The 22,568-nt window shown below is 40.5% G+C and overlaps 1 protein-coding gene across 1 annotated transcript in view; it reads right to left on the bottom strand.

Annotated features, from left to right (window-relative positions):
- The window catches only part of LOC142098455 (uncharacterized), a 584,882-nt gene that overhangs the window by 79,603 nt on the left and 482,711 nt on the right, over positions 1 to 22,568 (bottom strand). The window contains exons 9-10 of the mRNA XM_075181300.1: positions 6,466 to 6,759; positions 1,705 to 2,046 (exon numbers count right to left, since the gene is read on the bottom strand). Of these exons, the coding sequence (XP_075037401.1) occupies positions 1,705 to 2,046; positions 6,466 to 6,759 (636 nt within the window). The remainder of the gene's footprint in view (positions 1 to 1,704; positions 2,047 to 6,465; positions 6,760 to 22,568) is intronic.

Below are 22,568 nucleotides of genomic sequence, written 5' to 3'. Positions count from 1 at the left end.
GGGATCAAAAACAAGAACGCAATCTATAAATTAAATGGAATTAATTTAGGAGAATCTATATTGGAAAAGGATTTGGGAGTGCTCGTATACAGTAGACTTAGCAATAGTGCTCAATATCGAGCAAGCGCAGCAGCTGCAAGGGCAAATAAAGTATTGGCATGCATAACAAGGGGTATAGATGCAAGGGAAGACAGTGTAATTTTTCCACTGTATAAATCATTTTAAGACCTCATCTTGAATATACAGTACAGTTCTGGGCACCATTCTATAAAAAAAGATAATTTGGAACTAGAAAGGGTTCAGAAAAGGGCGACAAAATTGATAAAGGGTATGGAGTCATTAAGTTATGAGGAAAGGTTAGCCAGTTTAGGCATGTGTACTTTAGAAAAAAGGCGTCTAAGGGGAGATATGATTACTATGTACAAATACATTAAGGGTCAATACAGAGAACTTTCATGGGAACTTTTTACCCCAAGGACCATACACAGGACACGTGGTCATCCCCTAAGGTTAGAGGAGAGGAAATTTCACAACCAGCAAAGGAAGAGGTTCTTTACAATAAGAGCAGTCAAGATATGGAATTCATTGCCAGGGAAGGTTGTGATGGCAGATTCAATAGATATGCTTAAGAAAGGGTAAGACAATTTTTTTGCGGAAAGGTGTATCCAGGAATACGACCGCTAATTAAAATAAAGGATAGTAGTGGATATAGGGTAAAAATAGTACTGCAGTATTGGGTCAGGAGGGATTTTCACAATTGAAACAGATTGGTGATTGCTTACACTGAATCAATTTCAACGAGTCTGAGAACTTTTTATAAAATGTAATCATTTATGTTTTTCACTTTTAGCAATTTATGGTATGCATCTTTATTCTAATATGACATTTTACTCAATACTTAGTGCATACCTCCCAACTCAATTTGTGATCCCGAAAACTGATCGGGCTTACTGGGAAGTGGGTGGGGCTGCAGCTAAATGTCAGTGTCGGGGACATTGAAATTCAGATGCAAGCTTTCAGCATCAGATAATGTCTTTTTAATTTCAAGATAAACAGTCTTATCCTCAAAGTGACCATTTACATCCCCTCCCATCTTTTTTTACATGTAAAAGCAAACATGGGTTAATTAAAACAAATTCTCTAATCAGTTCTAATCAGTATGAGGTGTGTACATATAAATATATATCAATACCTAAGTTGTTTATTTGCATAATGGTATCAGAAATGCTTAAGATGTCTTACAATGACTAAAAGTGTAGCATCTTCGTATACTGTATTTCCTCTATGATAGATGTACTCTACACTTACGACTAGGGAAGATCTTCAACATCTTGCATCTTGATAGGCTATTACCCACTACTAGACCTGGTGCATTGGTTGGATTTATGTAATTCACTTGTTCTACTTATTCCAACATCAGATGCCTCAATTGTTCATCTCAATACTTATAGCCTTAGTAACTGCTAAAGTGTACTCCTCACTACACATAATAGAGGAAGCCATTTGTGAGCTGAATGAGTATTTATGAGATGTGAGATGTCACTGATTCCTAATGAATTGATAGACTCTAATCACAAACTATCTGCCTCGGTTGTGTGTAGACAATGGGGGCACTTCAAATTATCTGTGCATATATATTTATGATTGTTATACGAAGTTATACATGTTGTATTACTATAATTTAATATAAAATGATTTGCTCACCATTCTCCCTGGCTGGTCCAGTACTCAGTTCTATTGGATTTTCCAGGCTGGGATGTTCCACCCGGCAGATAAACTCCAGACCTTCATAGACCGATGTAGGTGTAAAGGATAAGGCAGGTGAGCAGGTCCATGAGTTATCAGCCAGTCTGACTGGTGTTATAGGAGGGATGTTGTACAATGTATTATATGCACAATCACATTCAGATTGTCCCTTCTTCTCTAACCAGGTCACCTTCAGGTCTTCTGGGAAATATGCAGAGATTCTACAGGACAAAGTGCTGGTTTGGTTCTTTTGTACAACCAGAGGCGTCATATCCTCAATCCTGGGACGCCAGGGAAAATCTACAAAATAGTAGCACAAAATACTAAATACAAAGGAATGTATCTAGAATATGGAAGTATTGTAGGTTTGTGTATGATGCTTATATCACTGACACACAGAGGCCTTCTTGTGTCTGCATTATGTCATTGTGGCTGTTTATGCCAGGAGGCTCTAACCTGCTGCTGTGTATTCTTTATACTTACTGTACTTGTCTAACAAAGCGTTAATACCCAGAGCCGTGCTGCTGACAACAGGACATCCACTACAACTGGAGGAAAGATGGATTCACCAACATTTAAAGCAGTTTTCACCGTAGGGTAGTCAAACTGTGGAATTCACTACAGAGGAAGGATGTGATGGCTGTTTCATTAAATGTATATATAAATGGACTAGATTCCTTTTCTTTAAAGGAATGATCAGGGATGTGATGAATGATTCAAGGAAATTATCTGATTAGCTCACCAATTTGCCAGACCAGTCTCTGGGGATTTGCACATGTATGAGCCAGATAGCCAACTCACGCATGTGCAGTGGACGTGGGCTGTCAGTTCCGTTTGTCACAAAAAAACAAGTAATATTTTTTTTAAAAAAAATTAAAAAATATTTTAAAAAAATAAAGAAATGATTTAGAAACTTTTTAACTTAAAAAGTGAAAATAATTGGTTTAATTATTTTTTTCTGTTATCGGCTTTCAGATATGTTGATAACAGAACAGACAGTACATGTACCATTTAGACAAATAAACAGGTCCCCTATGGCGCAGACAATTGGGAGGAGTATGGTGGACACTCCCTGATGATGGGTGGGTAAACAACCTGGTGGATTGGTGGTATCAACCCTTTAGATAATACATAATATAAGTCAATGTAGTATCCCCTTGATGCACAGTAAGTGCCTTTATTTCTTCAATGGGTTATACAATATTCAATCACTAATAGAGAAGGTTGCAACCTATTAACACAAACAGTGAATAAAGCATAGAATATCATAAAATGCAGTTACCATAGGATGAGCCTTAAACCTTTTGATACACAGATGCAAATCAGATCAGAGACCCGTATAGGTATTGCTGGTGAGGGTACAGGACTCCTAACCATACGAATCACAAGACCATAGCTAGCACTTAGGAAAAAACTATGCAGCTCCAAATAGAGTATATAATATATCCAGTGCTAGGAAATAATGGACAGTAACAATAAAGTCTCAGAGTAAGTCTCAGAATATATATATATATATATATATATATATATATATATATATATATATATATATATATATATATATATATATATATATAGATATATATGCAAGATGTAAACACTGGCGCTCAACACAGTATTGTATATATTTAGTAGTATAGTTCAAACCCACATAACCACCTCTTCCACGTGAGGAGGCAGCCTTCCTACAAAACTCTGGCTGGTAAGGCCGGAAATAGAAATAAATAGGTGCAACTTGAGGATGGCGCACTGGTGAGGTTAAGCAGACTTATGCTAAACAAGGTGGGAACAGTTAGATGAGCATGAGGATCAAATGCAGGTCTTCCTCCATGTGCCTGCGCTTCATGGGTGAGGCTATTTTGATATTTTCTCTGACGTTCCGCTTGTTGGCCCCTCTCTCGTGCAACAAGCGTACTGGGCATAAAAAATCGTCGCTATCACTAGCATCGATGTTGTCTAATGCAAGGAATCTGTTCCTAAGAGGTAGTTGTTCTGTAGGGGGATGTTTCTTAGTGGGGGGGCTGTAACGTGTTCTATCATAATTTTGTTTCACAGTTTTCCAGTGGTGATCTGACCTGTTTGTATTCTCAGGATGTGAAGAAGAGTAGTGTTTATGTGATAGTTGTGTTGTCTGCTTTTTCCACTGTTTAATGTTATTTTTCTCATAGTCCTGTTTGATCCTCATGCTCATCTAACTGTTCCCACCTGGTTTAGCATAAGTCTGCTTAACATCACCAGTGCGCCATCCTCAAGTTGCACCTATTTATTATATATATAGATATATATTCACAAGTCTGACAGGATGACCGCCTATGCCACTATGTCTGTTGCTGCTGGGAACCGGCTAGACTTACCCCGTTACTGGTGTATCTGGGCTGGTACTCCTGACCTCTTACTATGGATCAGGGAATCTGTGGATGGATCCCCCCTGGCCTATCACACTGACCATGGCTACAGGGTAGCAAGCAGAGTGGTGGTACCAGAAAAGCTTGGATCCAAACCTCAGAAACAGCCGGAGAACGGATTACATTTAGGGTCCAATCAGCAGGTCACAGGAATACAGTTTATTTGCTCTCACACTGGTTAAAGGTACCAGGTGAGCAAGTCAGATGAAACAAGAAGAACAATTTTTCAATACAAGTCAGTGCCTTTTATACAGTTTAGACGCAGGCTATTTTTAGAATCAAGATGTAATGTGTTTACACAAACAAGGATTTACATGTATTGAAAAGCTAACAATATTTACGCTTATCTGTGATGTCTACAAATTCTGTGATGTCCTAAATCTTGTTTTTAGACACAGGAAATCTAGTAGCAAGGTCTTAATTGAACCTTCCTGTCTTTAAGTGAACCCTCACACATCAAAAGATCCAATTAACATATGGGGCCTTTCTTCAGAATACACTTTTACCACAGAACATCACAAACCCCAAGGAAGCCATTTCCCCACATCACAATACACAAAAGGCTTCCATCCACAAAGGCTCATTGTATCAGATATATACATCAGAAATAAGGCATTTGCTTTAGAAAGGTTAAAACAGAAAAAACAAATTGTCTACCCTGGTCTCAGAGATAACGATTTCCTTTCTCAAAAAATACAAAAAATACACAATATCAAAAATAAGTGCATGTACAATTATATAAATAAGCACCCTGCACTATTTCCTTTAAATAAATCTATAGCAGAAGTTATTTACCAGTGATCCAGTCACAACATTTATATAGTTTATGTGCATTATTGAGTAACAATAACATATGGTACTGTAGCTTTAAGACTGCATCGGCACAGAAGGATATGTGATCAGGAAGTTAGAGTGTAGGAGGAGAATAAAAAAGGAAACAGAAAATGAAGTATTCTGTGTGAAGTTATAAAGATGCATGTAACAAGTAATAAAAAGCACAGATTCAACCTGCTTGATGTTTCCCTGATAAAATAAAGGTAACAGAACATAACATGAACTATTCCACAAACTGTAAAATTGCTGTTTATTACCATACATTTGAATAAGGCAATGTATGTCAATGGGAGCAAAAAAAACAATGATATGTATTGCAAATTGAAATAAAAGGGAAAATCTCAGCCAATCACTAGCAGTGCTCACATGCATACATTAACATTCTGAGCGTAGATTATTTATTTATTTCTTATGTGTTTCTTGCTCCCGGAGGATTGCAGGATTGTACAATGTATTCAACTGGTCAGTAATTTTATCATAATTGTTTCCTGGTGATCTGAGCTACACAATTACCAGTGTGACAGTCTGACCCATGAAACCAGGGATCTGTATGTGATTAGATAATCACCAGTGTGATGTAGTTTTAATCTTATAAATAATGTTCTGTGTACTTGAAGATGGATACAAAGAATTTCAATGATATATACAAAATGACAAATTATTGTAACAAATAAATTATTTTCTTATCTTAATTTCATCTCATCTTACATATATTTTGCTATTAGTACCAGGATTGTCCCAGGAACAAATGGTCTTATTGTTACGATCCTGCCTATACTTTGTATGTGTCAGCAGTACCTCAAGTCCACCAGAGGTGCTGCTGTTCTGCCCCTGAAGTTTACACCATGCATGTAGGAGTTAAACTCCTTACTTGATTAGAACTGCACCTGTCTCACAGCTTCAAATACCTGCCTCAATCTGTGCTCTGTGCAGCTCATCGTTTATCCCTGGCTGCTGCTTGTTTCTCCCTGTTCCATTGTTTGTGCTACTGCTGCATGATCTCCCGTTGTGACCTCTGCCTGATTACCGGTTTCTGCTCATTCGTTTGTGACCCTGAATTCTGCTTGGGTACTGGATACTGCTTGAACTCTTGTTGCCCAGACATCTGCCTAATCACTGGACTCAGCTACTCTGTTTGCTTCCCTGGACAGACTCGTGCATCCTGGCATAGGGTAACTCTATACTTGTTCCTGCATTTTACCTGTATCTGTCATTGCTTGGAACCTGTTGCTCTGTGGACTTTCCTGACATTCATCACACCTGTTCATATTTGAGTATTGGGGTTATACCTGTTTATGCTGCTACCTGAAAATTTGCATATTCCACAAACTGAATCCATGTTCATAAATTTTGCCGGAATAAAGACATTTGGTTTTTATACTTCTGTGGCCGCTTCCTGAATTCACTAGGAATCATAACACTTATAGCATATTTGGTACCAATGTAGACTTTTTAAGTGTATAACAATACATCACCTCACCTGGATGCTGTACAGATATCTCCCTGTATTCTGGATCTTCCATGGTTTTATGTTTCCAGGTCACTCTCACTGGGTTAATCAGGAGCGTTACAGGAATATTACACTTAGTGTTACTGGTAAATGTCCCATCTGGATTCTCACTGACTGTTTCCTCTGGTTGCATCTCCTCTGTGTGTCCACAGGTCCAAGTGACCGACATGTCTTTAGGATAAAAGTTCAAGACACTTAAAGATCCCATCATATCTCCTGAATCACTGATGGACAGTTGTATAGGCTGCTGGAGTTTGGGTTTTACTGAAATAGAGAAATATAAAAAATAAAATTGTTAGTGGGAATGTTGTTGATGGATACTAACGGCTGAACTCTACAGCTCAGATCTAATTACAGAGAAGAAGACGTTGGATAAATGAACTTAGTTTCATCTTCGCACGTCAGTATGACAGGAGCATCTTCTCACTACAATGTGCTGCTGGAAACTGCTCCTTCCACTATAACTCTCAGTCTGTGACTTCCTGCTGCCTCCATTCCCCTCCTCACATCATGTCCCTGCCCCTGTCACATGCAGCCCTGTCCTCACTAACACATCACTCATCTCCTGATATACTCTGCACTGATTCCAACTCTGTCCCAACATGTGCTGTTACTGTAATTTGTTAATGTGGCTGTTCTAGAAATAAGTACATCAATCTCAGCCCTCCACATAAACAGTCTTGTTTCTATGTTCATACAGAATAATAGTGAGAACATTGTTACACCCATTAAGGAAATGAATATAGAGAATCAATGCCCAGTGTGTGAGCATTTCAGACAAATTCTCACAAGTGCAGTAGGTTACACTTACACAGGGGATGTGCTCCGACTTTCCCGCCAAGAATCCAGTTTCAACTAGTCTATTTGCATTTTACAGTTGGTATCACTTTAAACATTTTTTCCCTAAAATCACTAACTAGAGTATGCAATGTGCGATCTCTTTGGCGAATGAACCGGACAACTGCTGATGAATAGGGGATTAAAATGATACTAAACATGACAGTTCCTGCAACCTGAACCTTGGGTTTCACTAACATGCATATAACTTATAATATTAAACATAAATACTGTCATATTTCAACATAAATAACTATGTGTTGCAACTACAATTAATGTGTACTAATTACATATGTGTATGTTCGTGTGAATGTGTGTAAAAGGTATAAAACCTGTTATTGCCACGTGTTGCTGGCTGGATATGCCCTTCCACGCCGTAGCATGCTCTACACCTAATCTCAGACAAAGACAACCAAGTTTGCTCGATATTAATTAAAATGACTCTATCCAATTTGATGACTTCGACAATATATATATATATATATATATATATATATATATATATATATGTATGTATGTTACATCCATCTTCACAATATAACAATGCATGTGACCTATAGAGGCACAAACACTTTACATTTTAATCCATACAGATACGATTAACTATTGGGCTATTTTTGACGAACTTCTATGCCTAAAATCCTGTGAAAGTTGCCATTTGTGCAGGACTTTGGCTAAAATAAGCGTGTGACCTATTTATTAATACTCTAATGCTGAAGATATCGGAATCTCTCCGGTGTTCACTAAAGTTTCAATTGCTGTAGTTCTCTATAGGGACGGCGAAACACCTTTATGTATCCATCTCCGAAAAGCTTAGCTTTTTGGCACTGTCCTCAGTAGCTAATACCATCTGAGAAAGGTGTTGGCAGTTACACCATACACTTAAAGCTTGTCTGAAAATGAGCTTTTCAATCTGCACATGCACAGAGTTTAAGATACACATACGCAGTACAAAGAGACAGGGTCAGAGCTAATAAGGAAGTTTTTAACCACTGTAAAGACCTTACACTGGGCGCCTGGGGGGGAGGGTTATGTATTTGCTGGGACATTGGAGGCGCTGTCCCATCTAAATTACAAAGATATGTTGCACAGAAAAATTATTTCTTATCACTACAATAAGAAATGATAATTATGTAGAGGATAATAAAAGGCCCCATAACTATACTCACCCTGCACTTGTACTGGTCCTGTACTTCTCTCTATCGGCTGCTCCAGGCTGGGATGTTCCACTCTGCAGATAAATTCTGATCCTTGGTCCCCCAGTGATGGGGTGATCACCAGACAGGCTGTACAGGTAAATGTTTTATCTCTCTGCCGCTGTGATCTGCGGATTGGAAGCTTCTTTGTCTCATTGTCAGACATGGGAATTAATTCCTTATTTCCTTTCCCTTTCTTATACCACGTCACAGTCAGATCATCAGGGTAATAACGTGACACTGTGCACTGCAGCTGTGTCTGTTTGTCCAATAACAGATCCGGTGTCTGTATTTCATCCATTTCTGGCCGGGAAACGAAATCTGCAAATATTATGTACATAGAAAAGGTTCTCAGTGACCCTGTACATTTATATCATGTAACTCACAGCATACAGTGAGTGGGATTGACAATTAACTTTATACTTTTACTTTTGTTTCACCTATTTTGGCTACTTCTTAAAGTCTGCATTCACAATCAACTGAATATTATATTACCTACCGAAAGCCAGCTTGAAATTGTATTATTATTTTGTTAACAATTTTTTTATTTCCTACAAAATTATTTTTTTTCTTTTTCCTGAGTTAAATGTGTTTGTTTAAGTAGAATTCTGCATCTGTGTAGTTTAGAAGAAGAGACAGAGGAAAAATTCATTGATATAACTCACCCATTTAATCAATAACTGTAAAATAAATGTTTCTTTAAATGCAGTGATATCATGTAATTTACAAACGGTGCACATAACTCATAACTATAAAATTAATAAGATGGCCTTTGTAAAAATCCACTATGTACATCAGTGATGGAAACCTGATACACTTTGGGACTGCTTTGGAGGCACTCTAACCTTAAAAAAGACTTCTCATAATCTCAGTAATAAGATATAACAATACATTTAATCAAAGAAAGAGAAACCTACATGTAATTACATATCAGGTGGCATTTTAAACAAGTGTTACAAGCTATAACAAACACATCTGACAATAAAGCAGGAAGGAGATGGGGTCGCAGGTGAAGGCTCAGGGGGCCACATGTGGCCCTAGGGCCAGCTATTGCATCACTGATATATAGATTTTGTTTACATTGTATAATAACACTCAGCAGCACAACCGTTTATGAGCTGTTTCCTTACTTACCTCAGGCAGATAACAACCATGGAGGGTTGTGTGAGGAAAGTCCCCAAGTAGTAGGAGTTGTCATAAAATCTGGAGGCAAGCAGTAACTACCCCAATATTCCCCGGTGACACTTACATATTATATGACTCTTCTCACTATCCCAGTCTTTATGTATCGGATGTTTCAGCTTCTTATGAGTTACCGCAGCTCGGACTATATACGGCTCATTTACATTGACCTTGTCTCTCAGGGTCTCACAGCTGCTGGTGACATTAAAGGTCCCATCCTGGTTTTCTTCCATGATATCAGTAGATTCCAGGGTCTCGTGCTTTGCACTTGAAGGTGGTTGGATCACTGTCCAATATACTGAGATATCTTTAGGGTAAAAATGATCCACGTTCAAACTGAGACGGCCGTCTGTGGAGCAAATTATATGTCTCGCCTTTGGAAGCCCTGTAACAACACACAAAATATTCTACATTTCCAATGTACAGACAAAGACACAGTTAGAGCAATCTCACAAACCTGATAATGGAATCACTGATAACTAACCTTTAATCATTGTAATTCAGTGACATGAACACAAACAGTGCAATAAGCTAATGTTCTATATTTATATAATGATAAAAGCAATAAACAATGGTGCTCACACCAGTATTGTATAGATATAATGTCCCAAAATGTCCACTTAAATACCTCTTCCACGTATGGAGGCAGCCTTCCTCAGATATGGTTGGTAAGTCCAATTGTAAAGCGCTACGGAATTTGCTGGCGCTATATAAATAAATGATGATGATGAAGTCCAAAAAACATAGAGTAGATAGAGTACAGGATAAGACGCACCGTGGTGTGATATTAGGATAATATACCAAAGTTCGGTGGAAATATAAATGGTAGTTTAGTATTTACATTTTCTGGATAGTCCACTAGTACCATAAGTATAAATCCAGTCTTGTAAGCATAAAAAAAGACAGAGAAACAACAAGGAGATCAGTAACAACAGTGTGTTAGTGATGGCCCATCACCATATGGATACACACCAGGACAATAAAATAAAATATTGTTTATCTGTATAGATAATATTGTTCAGAGACAGGAACACCGCTTATCTGTATGGCTGTTAGCTTAGTAATATATAACCAGAATTTTTCTCATCACGAACTTTCTCCCAAATAACAGCACAACCAGCAAATCTGCATGTCTGTTTTCCAGTCATACATCAGCAGCACACTGCTTACACAACCTCTCTTCTCCACTTCTCAGTAGAAAAGGGGGAAAGAAGATAGTGCACTATTTAGTGTATCCAAATATCACACCACGGTGCACCTTATCCTGTACTCTACCTATTCTATATTTATATATTAGCAGAAACTCTTGACTCATAATTATTTCTTTAAGTTTATATGTGTGTAATCAATTACAATCGGATTTAGTTCAAAATAGAAGATTGCTGATGTATTTTATTTATTGTTGTGCAACAATTATATATCAAACACTCCTGATTAGAAAATCAGAACAAACTACACCACATCCTCAATGACACATTACACGGACACTTTCAGCTCGAGTCATTGTGTAATTCCCCCAGTTCTAGTTAAATATTGATCTGCATTGTCTGTCATTTTGAGCTCACAAACCACAATATGGTCCAGTTTAAAATGCCCAAAGCATGTGTATGAGCAGCGTAACTGACCTGCTGTGATAAATACAATACAGATATTCTTAGACAGGAGCACAGGGGAGCACGTTGCTTTGGTGATTAGGAATATGTCACATATAGCCATTAGGTGATCACAGAGGCTAATCATTCTTCCAGGACTAACTGATCTGATCTGTGCAGACATTTGTTATTATAGAGACAGGGCTTGATCAACCACTAGGCTGACCAGGCTGCAGCCTGGGGCGCTGAGTCCTGGGGGGCGCAGCGCGGCACACTAGCAAGCTGTTTTTTTTTAATTTTTTGTTTTTTTATTCAAATGCTGGCGATCGGCTTCTTTCTCCTCTGATGGGGCCGCCCCTGTTCACAAGGGGGCGGTCCCGCATGTTCCTATACCCAATCACGCAGCTAACAGCATCTGATGCTGTTAGCTGTTAGCTGCTGCTGTTAGTCAGTGTATTGCTTAGTGTGGTCACGTGAGATCTCACATCTCACGTGACCACACTAATTACAGAGAGCGTGCCCGCAGTGACAGTGCAGCTAACAGCGTCGGATGCTGTTAGCTGCGTGTGAAGATGACAGAAGCGCCGGCTGGTGAGAGGAGGAACAGAAGACAGCAAGGTAAGTGCAGCTTGTTAAATATCGGGGGGGGGGGGAGACACATCGGATGTGGAGGGGGGAGATGACTGTGGGGACTAATGAATTGGCTAATGTGGCTAACGAGGGGGGTCTTATAAATTAGATATGGGGGGGATTAATGAACTGGCTAGTATGGATTGGATAGGGGGGATTAATGGAGTGAAAATGGGGAGGTAATGAACTGGTTAGAGGGGGGCTTATGAATTGGATGGGGGGATTAATGGAATGGCTAGGGGGATTAATGAAGTGCAAATGGGGATTAATGAACTGGCTAGAGGGGGTGCTTATGAATTGGATGGAGTGGGTTAATGAAATGGCTAGGGGAGGGGATTAATGAAGTGAAAATGGGGAGGTAATGAACCGGCTAGAGGGGGGTTAATGAAATGGATAGGGGGGATTAATGAAATGGCAATAGGGAGGTAATGAACTGGCTACAAGGGGGGGTTAATGAATTGGATAGGGGGGTCATACACTGTCTGGTGCGGGTTGATAGGGGGGATGAATTGGCTGGTGGGGGAGGTGATGTAATAGCTTGAGGATCTCTGTATTGTGTGGCGGTGATGTGGATGCTGACTGTGGTTTCAGCGGTCACTAGAATACTAAATACTAGAGAGACAGGGCTGGTAGATGTTACTATATGAGTGTAAATAAATTTCATATATTTTATTGTCTATGTCTGTATTAGGGGGTTGTTTTGTATCATTCAGGGTTTGTTAAAATTTGGCACTATAATACAATTTTTGCACATTTTAAATACAGGACTCCCAAGTTTCCAGAAGCCAGGCAACGGACAACGCTCCAAGAACAAGCAAAAGAGAACACCAGGTAGTCTACGCTGCAAGATCAGGTAAGAGAGGAAGTGCATAATGAAGTGTGTTTTATGTATTAATTAATGTTTTACAATTTTGTTTACATATATCTATATATATATATATACCGTATATACTCGAGTATAAGTCGACCCGAATATAAGCCGAGACACCTAATTTTACCACAAAAAACTGGGAAAACTTATTGACTCGAGTATAAGCCTAGGGTGGGAAATGAATTGCTTCTTTTAATAAACTCAGGCTTCCAAAATGTCTCCAAATGTACCAAAAAATCAGCAACCATATTAGTAAGGTGTATATATTGTGTATATATAGTGAATATAGCGTTCACATGGGATAGCAGATGCCACAATTTGGAAAATATTGGAGAGGATATGTTTGTTATAAATAATTACTAGATAAACTGCTCACCCCAGGTACTGCGCCCGTCTCCTACTAGGCTGTCTTTAGGACAGTACACACATCTTGCATCTCTTTCTAATTGACGAGGAGCTCTGGATATGTCCCCCTGTGTTTACTATCCTCTGTGCCTGGTAGGGAGGGAGGGATTTTCTTCAGCCCTTAACTTCCACTGCGGAAGATAAGAGCTGAGGGACCGGAGAACAGGCACTCACTCGAGTATAAGCCGAGTGGGGCTTTTTCAGCATAAAAAATGTGCTAAAAAAGTAGGCTTATACTCGAGTATATACAGTATATATTTTTTTTATTTATTTACCCACACATTGGTGCTGGGGGGGGGAGGGGGGCGGTAACCAGTGTAGTAGCCTAGGGCGGCTGTGACCCTTAATCAGGCCCTGTATAGAGACATCTAATTAAAGAGATATTTATGAGAACCTAAGCGCTCTAACATACATGGAGACCCAGTGCTCAAATTTTGGGGCAGAGCGGTGCTATATGTAATATTTAGTAATTATATATTACCCAGCTCTGCTTAAAAATGGAGGAGATGTGATGGAGGATTTAAGTGCAGGGAGGACAGGAAGGAGCAGCACTAATGGCCTCATGGTAATGATGAATATGATAAATAAGATGCGCGCCCTCCTCCTCTGACTACAGCCCCTGGACAGCTGCGCTAAACAGGCGTCCGAAGGCAAATATATTGGGAAGAGTGGAAATGTGACTCTGTTTACTCCATATTTGCTTTGATACATAGACCCCTTTTCCCTCTGATATTGGGAAATAAATTATTTACTTACGGCTCTTCCTGTACCTATGGATTAATATCACAATGATTATAGTTCCCAATGCACAAACCAGCACAATAGTAACAATTACAACATGAACTTTGTATCTCGGCTTCAGATCTGAAAGAAAACAAAATATGAGACATACAGTTGCTCATTGTACAGTAACCAGTAGGAACATTTATGGGGCAAGATGTATCGAGCTGCAATTTGCATTTTTCAGCAAGTTTTTCGGGCATTTTGCAACTGTGAGCTGATGGGAAATCACCAGTAAGTAGATGTAACCAAAATCAACACACTGCAAATCGTCGTCCCTACTTATGGCCATTCTAAGAATAAAAGATGTCATGTATAAAGCTGCGATTTTGCAAATCGACAGTAAATGGCAAATAAAAAGAGATGGTTCTGAGAGGTGAGATAGCTCACATTGCCTGTGGTTTGAGCTATCTGGCTATTCATAACATAACAGGATGCACAATACAATTATTAATTATGATCGTTATCATTATTTATTGATTAGGGGGCAAAAATAAATATTAATTATTTTATGTGGGCAAAAATATGTTACTAATAAATTAGTGGCCCAAATTTCATGAATGACTATATGTATGGGGCAAACATTTTATAATTATTTTATTGGGGCATACTAATTGATTACCAATGCGGCAATAATAATATTTTTATGACGTGGCAATACTTATTTCCTGATGGGGACACCAATTAAAGTGCACACTGGTGGCACTACAAGTGGCAGCATGCACATGTAGTGCCACAAGTTTGAACTTTAAATGGTGTCCCCATCAGGAAATAATAAGTTTTCCGCTATAAAAAAAAAATTGCGCCAAATATCTACAATTTAGTGTAAATCCCCCTTAATCCACTCTGCAATTTATCAAGTGAATGAAAATAACATAAAGTTGGGAAATATTGTAGAATGTTAAGGAGGAATAGTGACAGAATAATATTATTACATAAACTAAATAATGAGGGTTATGTTGAGGTGGAAAACTTTCTAGAGGTCGTTATTGGTCCTTTAAAGCAGGAATGTGATTCATGTATAAAGACACAATTAGGTGTTGACGACAATTTAGGAGTCAACTTGTCATTTACAGGTACTATGTCAGCAGGGCACCTGATGATCTCTATAGTATAGTACTTCAAAAACTTGCTCATTAGTGTTTTATGTGTATATTTGAAAACTTGTTCCATTGGGTCTTGTGGTTCTTTAAATTGCATATATTTCCTACATTCTGTTTTAATAACTTAATTAGAAAATATGTATATAGAACATTGTTTATTTTAAATATGTTTATGAGCTACATTAATAAGAATTATTCTGTATGCACATATATAACGGACATTTGCTCACCTTTCCATGCTCCCAGCAGTCTCTCAACATGAGGATGGATCAGGGTGATATGTTCCACCACACAGGAGATCTCTGTGCCCCAGTTCTGTTCTGTCGGCAGGAATTGGTAGACCAAATCCAAGGATGAACTGGTAAAATACCGGCTCTTGGTATTCTCCACCAGTGTCCCATTCATGAGCCAATTCACAGCAATGGATTCTGGATAATACCCCGATACATGACAGATTAACATCTGCTCCACATTTAGCATAAATATCGGGGAAGTGATGGAAATGGACGGGGCAGCTGCAAGTTAAGTGAGACAAAAGTTGTTTTAATACATTGTTGTGTATATATGTATATATAAGTTTGGTTGATGAAATTAATGCACATTTAAACATGATTAAATGTACCTACGTCTCCCAGCAACCTCTGCTGCTGGGAGGAGGAGGACAGGGAGAGGACTGAGGAGGAAGGCGGGGTTAACAAGCAGAGTCTGCCAGCGCAAACTACTGAAAGATAGAACAAAAATAGGGGGCAAGAATGAGGGAAAGAGAGAGACATAGAGAGATATAAGAGCAACTCCAGAATATCCACCCTGATCAGAGTCCATCCAGAGAGGAGGGCTGGGTGGAGAAAGACAGACAGCTTGCTGAGAGGTGCAGAGTGTCTCTTGAGTGAGGATCACATTTTAAAAGTGACTTATGCCAGTGAATCTCCGGGATGGAGGGGTGGCATAGATGAATGTCTATTGTTATGTTCATTCAAAGCTAGTCCCTGGCCAGAGAAAGGGTCTCCTGGTCTGGGTCAATTGCATGTGAGCAGAGAGGACAGCAAGCAAGAGGATGTCTGGTCCCTGCTGATTATTGGTGAGTCCTGCCCAGTGTCCTGCCTCCTTGCTGACTTATACATTATATGGACAAAAGTATTCTGACGCTTAACCATTACACCAATAGGGACTGTAATGACATTGTATTCAAATAAATATAGTTAAATATGGAGTTGTTCCCCCTTTTGCAGTGATAACAGCTTTCACTCTTCTTAGAAGGCTTTCCTCAATATGCTGGAGTGTAATTGTGGGAATTTGTGCCTATTCATTCTGTAGAGCATTTATGAGGTCAGGCACTGATGTTGGATGAGAAGTCTTGGTTCGCAATCTCCGTTCTAGTTCTTCCCAAAGGTGTTCGATGAGGTTGAGGTCAGGGCTCTGTGCGGACCAGTTAACTTCTTCCACACAACAAACTCATTGAACCGTGTCTTTGTAGTCCTTGTTTTGTGCACTGGGGCACAGTCATGTTGGAATAGAAAATGGCCTTCCCCAAAATGTTGCCACAAAGTTGGAAGCATTTGGAAGCATAGCATTGTCCAAAATGATTTGGTATGCTGAAGCACTAAGATTGCCCTTCACTAGACATAAGAAGCCTAGCCCAAACTTTTAAAAACAGCCACATACCATTTTCCCTCCTACACTTCAAAGTTGACACAATGCAGTCAGGCAGGTAACGTTCTCCCAGCATCCGCCAAACCCAGACTTGCCCATCTGACTGCCAAACAGAGAAGCGTGATCTGTCACTCCACAGAACACGTTTCCACTGCTCCACAGTCCAGTGTCGGTGTGCTTTACACCACTCCATCTGATGCTTGCCATTGGTCTTGGTGATGTGAGACTTGCATGCAGCTGCTCAGACATGGAAGCCCAATCCATTAAGCTCCCGCCGCACAGTATTTGTGCTTCCAATAATGCAATTGGACTTTCGGAACTTATCAGCTATGGAATCAGCAGAACGTTGGTGACTTTTACACACCATGCAACTTAGCAGTCATTGACCCCACTCTGTGATTTTACGTGGTCTTGTGCTTCGTGGCTGAGTTGCTGTTGTTCTTAAACGCTTCCACTTACTAATAGTATCACTTACAGTTGACCGTAGAATACTCAGAAGGGATGAAATTTCACAAACCGTCTTATTGCAAAGGTGGCATCATATCACAGTACCACCACGCTTGAAGTCACTGAGCTCTTCAGAACAACCCATATTTATTACAAATGTTTGCAAATGAAGAATGCATGGCTCGGTGCTTGATTTTACACACCTCTGCCAACAAGTCTGATTGAAACACCTCAATTCAATAATTAACAGGTGTGGCCAAATACTTTTGTCCATATAGTGTAAGTGTGTTCACAGTTGATACACATATACATCTATATCACATAAAGACTGAGACATAAGTGCAGAGCCATTCTGTTTCTGAGTTGCATGATTACTGTATTGCATCTCCTCATCATACAAGGACATGAACCAACTTCAGCCTGTTAGTGATTTCCCTTCGGAGAGACTGTAAAAGATACTCATTAAAGATATATATTGCTGCCAAATTTATGTAATCCAAGTTACCAAATTGTCCTATGGTAAGGCAACCTACCCACACCCCAGAAGAGAAGATTTAGGTAGAGTCCCTGAGCCAAGAGAGAATGTGAGTGATGTACACAGAGCATATCTGCAACTCCCCTCCCAGGGCCCGAGTAAGGGGTTGTTTCATAAATTAATCCCTTGTGACATAATGGGTTATTCCCCTTCATAGCCAAGCCAGATTTCAACTTCATTTCATGACTTGGGTTGAGACAACACTGCTGGGAATAACTATATATATTGTAAACAATTTTTAAAAATTCTGTTCTGTGTAATATTACAGACTTAGTGCAAAATAATTAATTTACATCAAAATGAAATCAGCTTTCTGAAGGAGTGACAGGGCTGTGATTTCAAATTGTCTTTGTATCAAGTTTTATTATTTTTTTAAATCTATGTAGATATTATTTTTATTTATTTAGATTTAAAGCCTCACTACCACCTACATGCAACATTATATTGACATTCCCCTCCCTCTTGTAATACTAAACAGGCAAATTAAATTAGTTCACCACTCTTAAATGGTGAAAGAGAGTGTGTGAATGGGAATCTCCTTATTGGGGCTTGTGATTGGGGCTTCTGAATCCCTTTTCCACTTCTAGGTTTGGGGCAAAAGGTTTAAGAGGTACGGAGGGGGTTGTTAGTAAAATTTATTCCATTGGTGGAAGTGTAGATCAGTGTAAATCGCATCTAAAACGGGTGCTGCTATTAGATCCAGTTTCAATCAATACACAGCTCTCCATCACAAAATCAAACATTTTTCCTACATATTTTAACATAGAAAAAACGGGATTTATACTTACGATAAATCTTTTTCTCTGAGTCCATCTGGGGGACACTCCTTAACCATGGGGTTGAGTCGGGGGGAGGAGTCTGGCACCCAAAGAGTTAACTTTTTTCAGCTGACAGCATATCACCCCCGCCAATTCCCACATACCTCAGTTTGATTACAAAAGCCATTAGGAAGATAGGCCAATCAACCAAGACACACCACTCAACACAGGGGGGAGTGGAGACAAAACAACGAAAAGACGGGGGGGGGGGATCGGAGTGTCCCCCAGATGGACTCAGAGAAAAAGATTTATCGTAAGTATAAATCCCATTTTCTCTTTCATCCATCTGGCGGACACCCCTTACCATGGGGACTTACAAAAGCAATCCCTCTGAAGGGTGGGACCGCTCTGATCTCCTTGCACGCAGAACACTATGGCCAAAGGAGGCGTCTCCAGACGCAAATATATTAAATTGGTAGAATTTCGTAAAGGTATGGACCGAGGACCAGGTGGCTGCTCTGCACAGCTGGTCCACCGTGGCGCCATTACGGGCCGCCCAAGACGCCCCAACCGACCGGGTAGAATGGGCAACAATACGTTTCGGCACAGGGAGATTAATACGGACATAAGCCTCCCTGATAGTCAGGGTAAGCCATCTGGCAATAGTTTGCTTAGATACTGGCCATCCCCGTTTGGAAAAGTCAAACAACACAAATAGAGACTCTGTCTTACGTATATCTTTGCAGATCTCTTAACATATATACGTAATGCCCTCACTACATGCAAATATTTATTTGTCTTTGTTCCAGGAGTCTGAGGGTCCTCTCTCTACAGGACCCTGTAGGGCAGGTTTTACCTGCAGCCCCAAGGCCTTGCTAGGACGTCCCTTACCAGTGGATCCCTTGTTCTTTCGCAGAACTCTGGGACTTCCCTGTCTTTTGTTCGGTACTTGTCCAGCAACCACCAGCTGAGGACCTACCTCCTCCACTGGTACCTCAAACACGGAAATGCTCCTCTAGGGTGGGACCCTGCCCAGGGTAAGGTCGCGAAAGATGTCACCATCTTTCCCAGCAGCTTTAAAGGCCTGGCTACTGACAGCCTCTTGTCTGACAGGATCCTGCTTGTCCACTCCATCTAGGACCTCAACTTGTCCTGTGAAGACAACCTTCTGCTGCGTACCAAGTCCCTCACTAGTCTCAAGAAACTCATTCTTAGACAAGGGATTCTCTGTGACCCTTTCAGACTCTAGAAGTTCAGTCATAGACTGAACAACTCGTCTAGCCTTAGCACCCTGAATGGGTGTGACTATAACCTTTTCCCTAACTGGAAATTCTAAGCCTGTATAGCTTCGTCTGAACGAAGCAAATCGACAGCCCTGAGCTCTTTCTGATTTGACAGAAGCCAGCGAAGTAATTTTTTTCAAAACCTGAGGTGAGCTGGTCCCATGAATTCTATCACGATATTCTGGACCTACTCGTCTACCGAGGACCCTGTCTGCTGCCGGGCAAACCCAAGCAGCCGTCCTCCCACCCCACCCTCTGGAACCAGAGGTGGGTGGTAGTCATGCTGCTGGTCTATCCGGCAGCTTGGCGGAAGAAGCTCTCCGCGCCACAGGGGCAAAGGATGGCCTTCCCCTACGGGACTGTCTCCTGGATTCCACGGCCCCTGGACTGGTAGTCTGGCCTCTGCCAGACCCGCCCCCATAAGGAGGCTGTCTGAAAGAACTAAACCTAGGCCTAGCCCTAGGTCTTGGAGTATTTACAGGCAAGGACGTCTTCTTGCCCCCTGAAGCCTGTAAAATCCAGGAGTCTAATTCTGGACCAAATAACATCCCACCCGTATACGGGATGGATTCTAATGATCGTTTAGACTCTGAATCCGCATTCCAAGCCCTTAACCATAACACCCTTCTAGCTACTACAGTTGTAGCTGAAATAGACGAAGCTATGGAGGCCGAATTATGGGCCGCGTCATATACATAGCCTGCTGCCTCCCTTAGCTGCATGGCCAGAGGCAGTAAATCTGAATCCTGCAAGGCAGACTCTAACTGCCCTGCCCAGACTTCCATGGCCCTAGCTACATTGCTAGGACAATGCTGGCCTGAGGCTAATACCGGCGGCCGAGAAGATTGACTTCAGCAGGGATTCTAATTTCTTGTCAGGGTACAGGTAGTGTAGTCTGACGAACCAATCTCGCCACAGGTGTATCTACCTTTGCCACCTGTTTCCAACGGGTCATATCCTCCTCCTGAAGGGGATACAATACGCCAAACTTCCTTGGCATAGAGAACCTTTTATCTGGATATTTCCAAGAGGCCTCTACAATATCCCTTAACTCAACTAAGGGAGGGAACCTGACCACCTGCTTAGAAGCCTTCTTAAAGAGGGAGCGGTCCAAGGACTTCGTATCCTCTACTTCAGCAAACTCCAGGGTCTGAAGATCTGCTCTTACCAGGTCGTCCATACCCTGGTGCCTAGAGTTTCCTTCTGACTCTATAATGGACACATCTGAATCGTCCAACAATTCCCCCTCCTCCTCTGAGGAACTCTCAGGGTCTGACACTGACCACAGTGCTTTAGCTGTTTGTCTACGTCTTTTAACACTACGCTTGTGTCTGGGGTTCTCCAGTAGATGGGTAAGCCGGTCCAGGCTTTTAGCCACCGCTGACCAACCCACCTCTCCCATCTGGGAAACCCCCGGGAGGGCTGGGGAGGGAAATACACCGACCCCTGGGGAAAATGACTCATCTGTCATTCTTACTGTTATACCCTGAGAAACCACAAATGTAGCTGGGATCTCAACTGGTTTAGATAACAGATTTACAAGGGTATTAACTCCCTGTGTTAAGGCAGCCGCCCACTCAGAAAGATCTACCGTTATGGTGGAGGTGTCTATAGGCTGTTTCACAGGAGCTGCACAGAGCCCCCCCTGATCCAGCCGTTCATTTGTTAGTTTAACATTACATTTTGAACAGACATTTTGTTTTGTGCGTGTTGTTTTGCTTTTATCTGCCATCACAAGATAAGAAAAACTAAATCACGTTTTAAAATTCACAAACACTTCTCCAATTTATCAGAAAATACAGATTAGGTTATATTAACATATCATAGTATTTCTGATTTAAATAAGACAGGCTTGGAGAACTTTGTAGTTTTCTCATAAACAACAGTTCTCTCAACACATCATTGTCTTATAATATACATGTCTGCACATGCACACACATACACACAGAAGAAATAAAAGTGATACTCAGCGGGGAAGATATGTGTCAACAGTGCACTTCTCTTCAAATGACTGTTGCAACTGTCCTCCTTTTGAAGATTGGCGCCAAAAGGGATCTTCCACATGCTCACTTAGCGGAGGAGGGGAAGAGGTGCGTCTCAACACATTCCCCTACCACTGGAATCTCCTTCTGTGTCTTTGCTAACAGCGATTTCCCCATTCTACTTAGGTGAAATCCTGTTGCTTTATCTTTCTCACATTTTGCTACCACACCGCAAAATACAGGTACATATTTATCTATGAACCAGTCAAAAGATAGTATTTCTGTTCCTTTTCCTCTATATAGAGAGTATAAGATATAATTAGTCAAGCTGAAAGGCTGCAGCAGGTTTTTCAGTAATGACTGCAATTAGCACAGAACACCTGGGCCCATTTAGCATTACATTTGGAACAGATAATATGTTTGGCACGCCCAAATACTTTCACAGCCTTTATCAGAAAATACAGACTAGGTTATTTAACATATCATAGTATTTCTGATTAAATAAGACAGGTTTGGAGAACTTTATAGTTTTCCTTAAACACAGTTCTCTCAACACCTCATAGTCTTATAATACACATGCATACATAGAAGAAACAAAGTATACTTAGCGTGGAAGATATGTGTCAACAGGGCACTTCTCTCCAAATGACCGTTGCATCTGTCCTCCTTTTGAACTTTGGCACCAAAATGGATCTTCCACGTGCTCACTCAGCGGAGGGGGGGGGGGGGAGCGGTGTTCCTCAAAGACATTCCCCTTCCACTGGCTCTCCTTCTGCGTTGTTTACTTTAACAGCGTTTTGCCCTTTCTCTTATATTAGGGGA

Source organism: Mixophyes fleayi, chromosome 7 (genome assembly GCF_038048845.1).
Source record: "Mixophyes fleayi isolate aMixFle1 chromosome 7, aMixFle1.hap1, whole genome shotgun sequence".
In the NCBI taxonomy this organism is placed as follows: domain Eukaryota; kingdom Metazoa; phylum Chordata; class Amphibia; order Anura; family Limnodynastidae; genus Mixophyes; species Mixophyes fleayi.
Note: the sequence above shows the minus strand (reverse complement) of the source record. Positions and strands in the feature narration are given on the sequence as shown.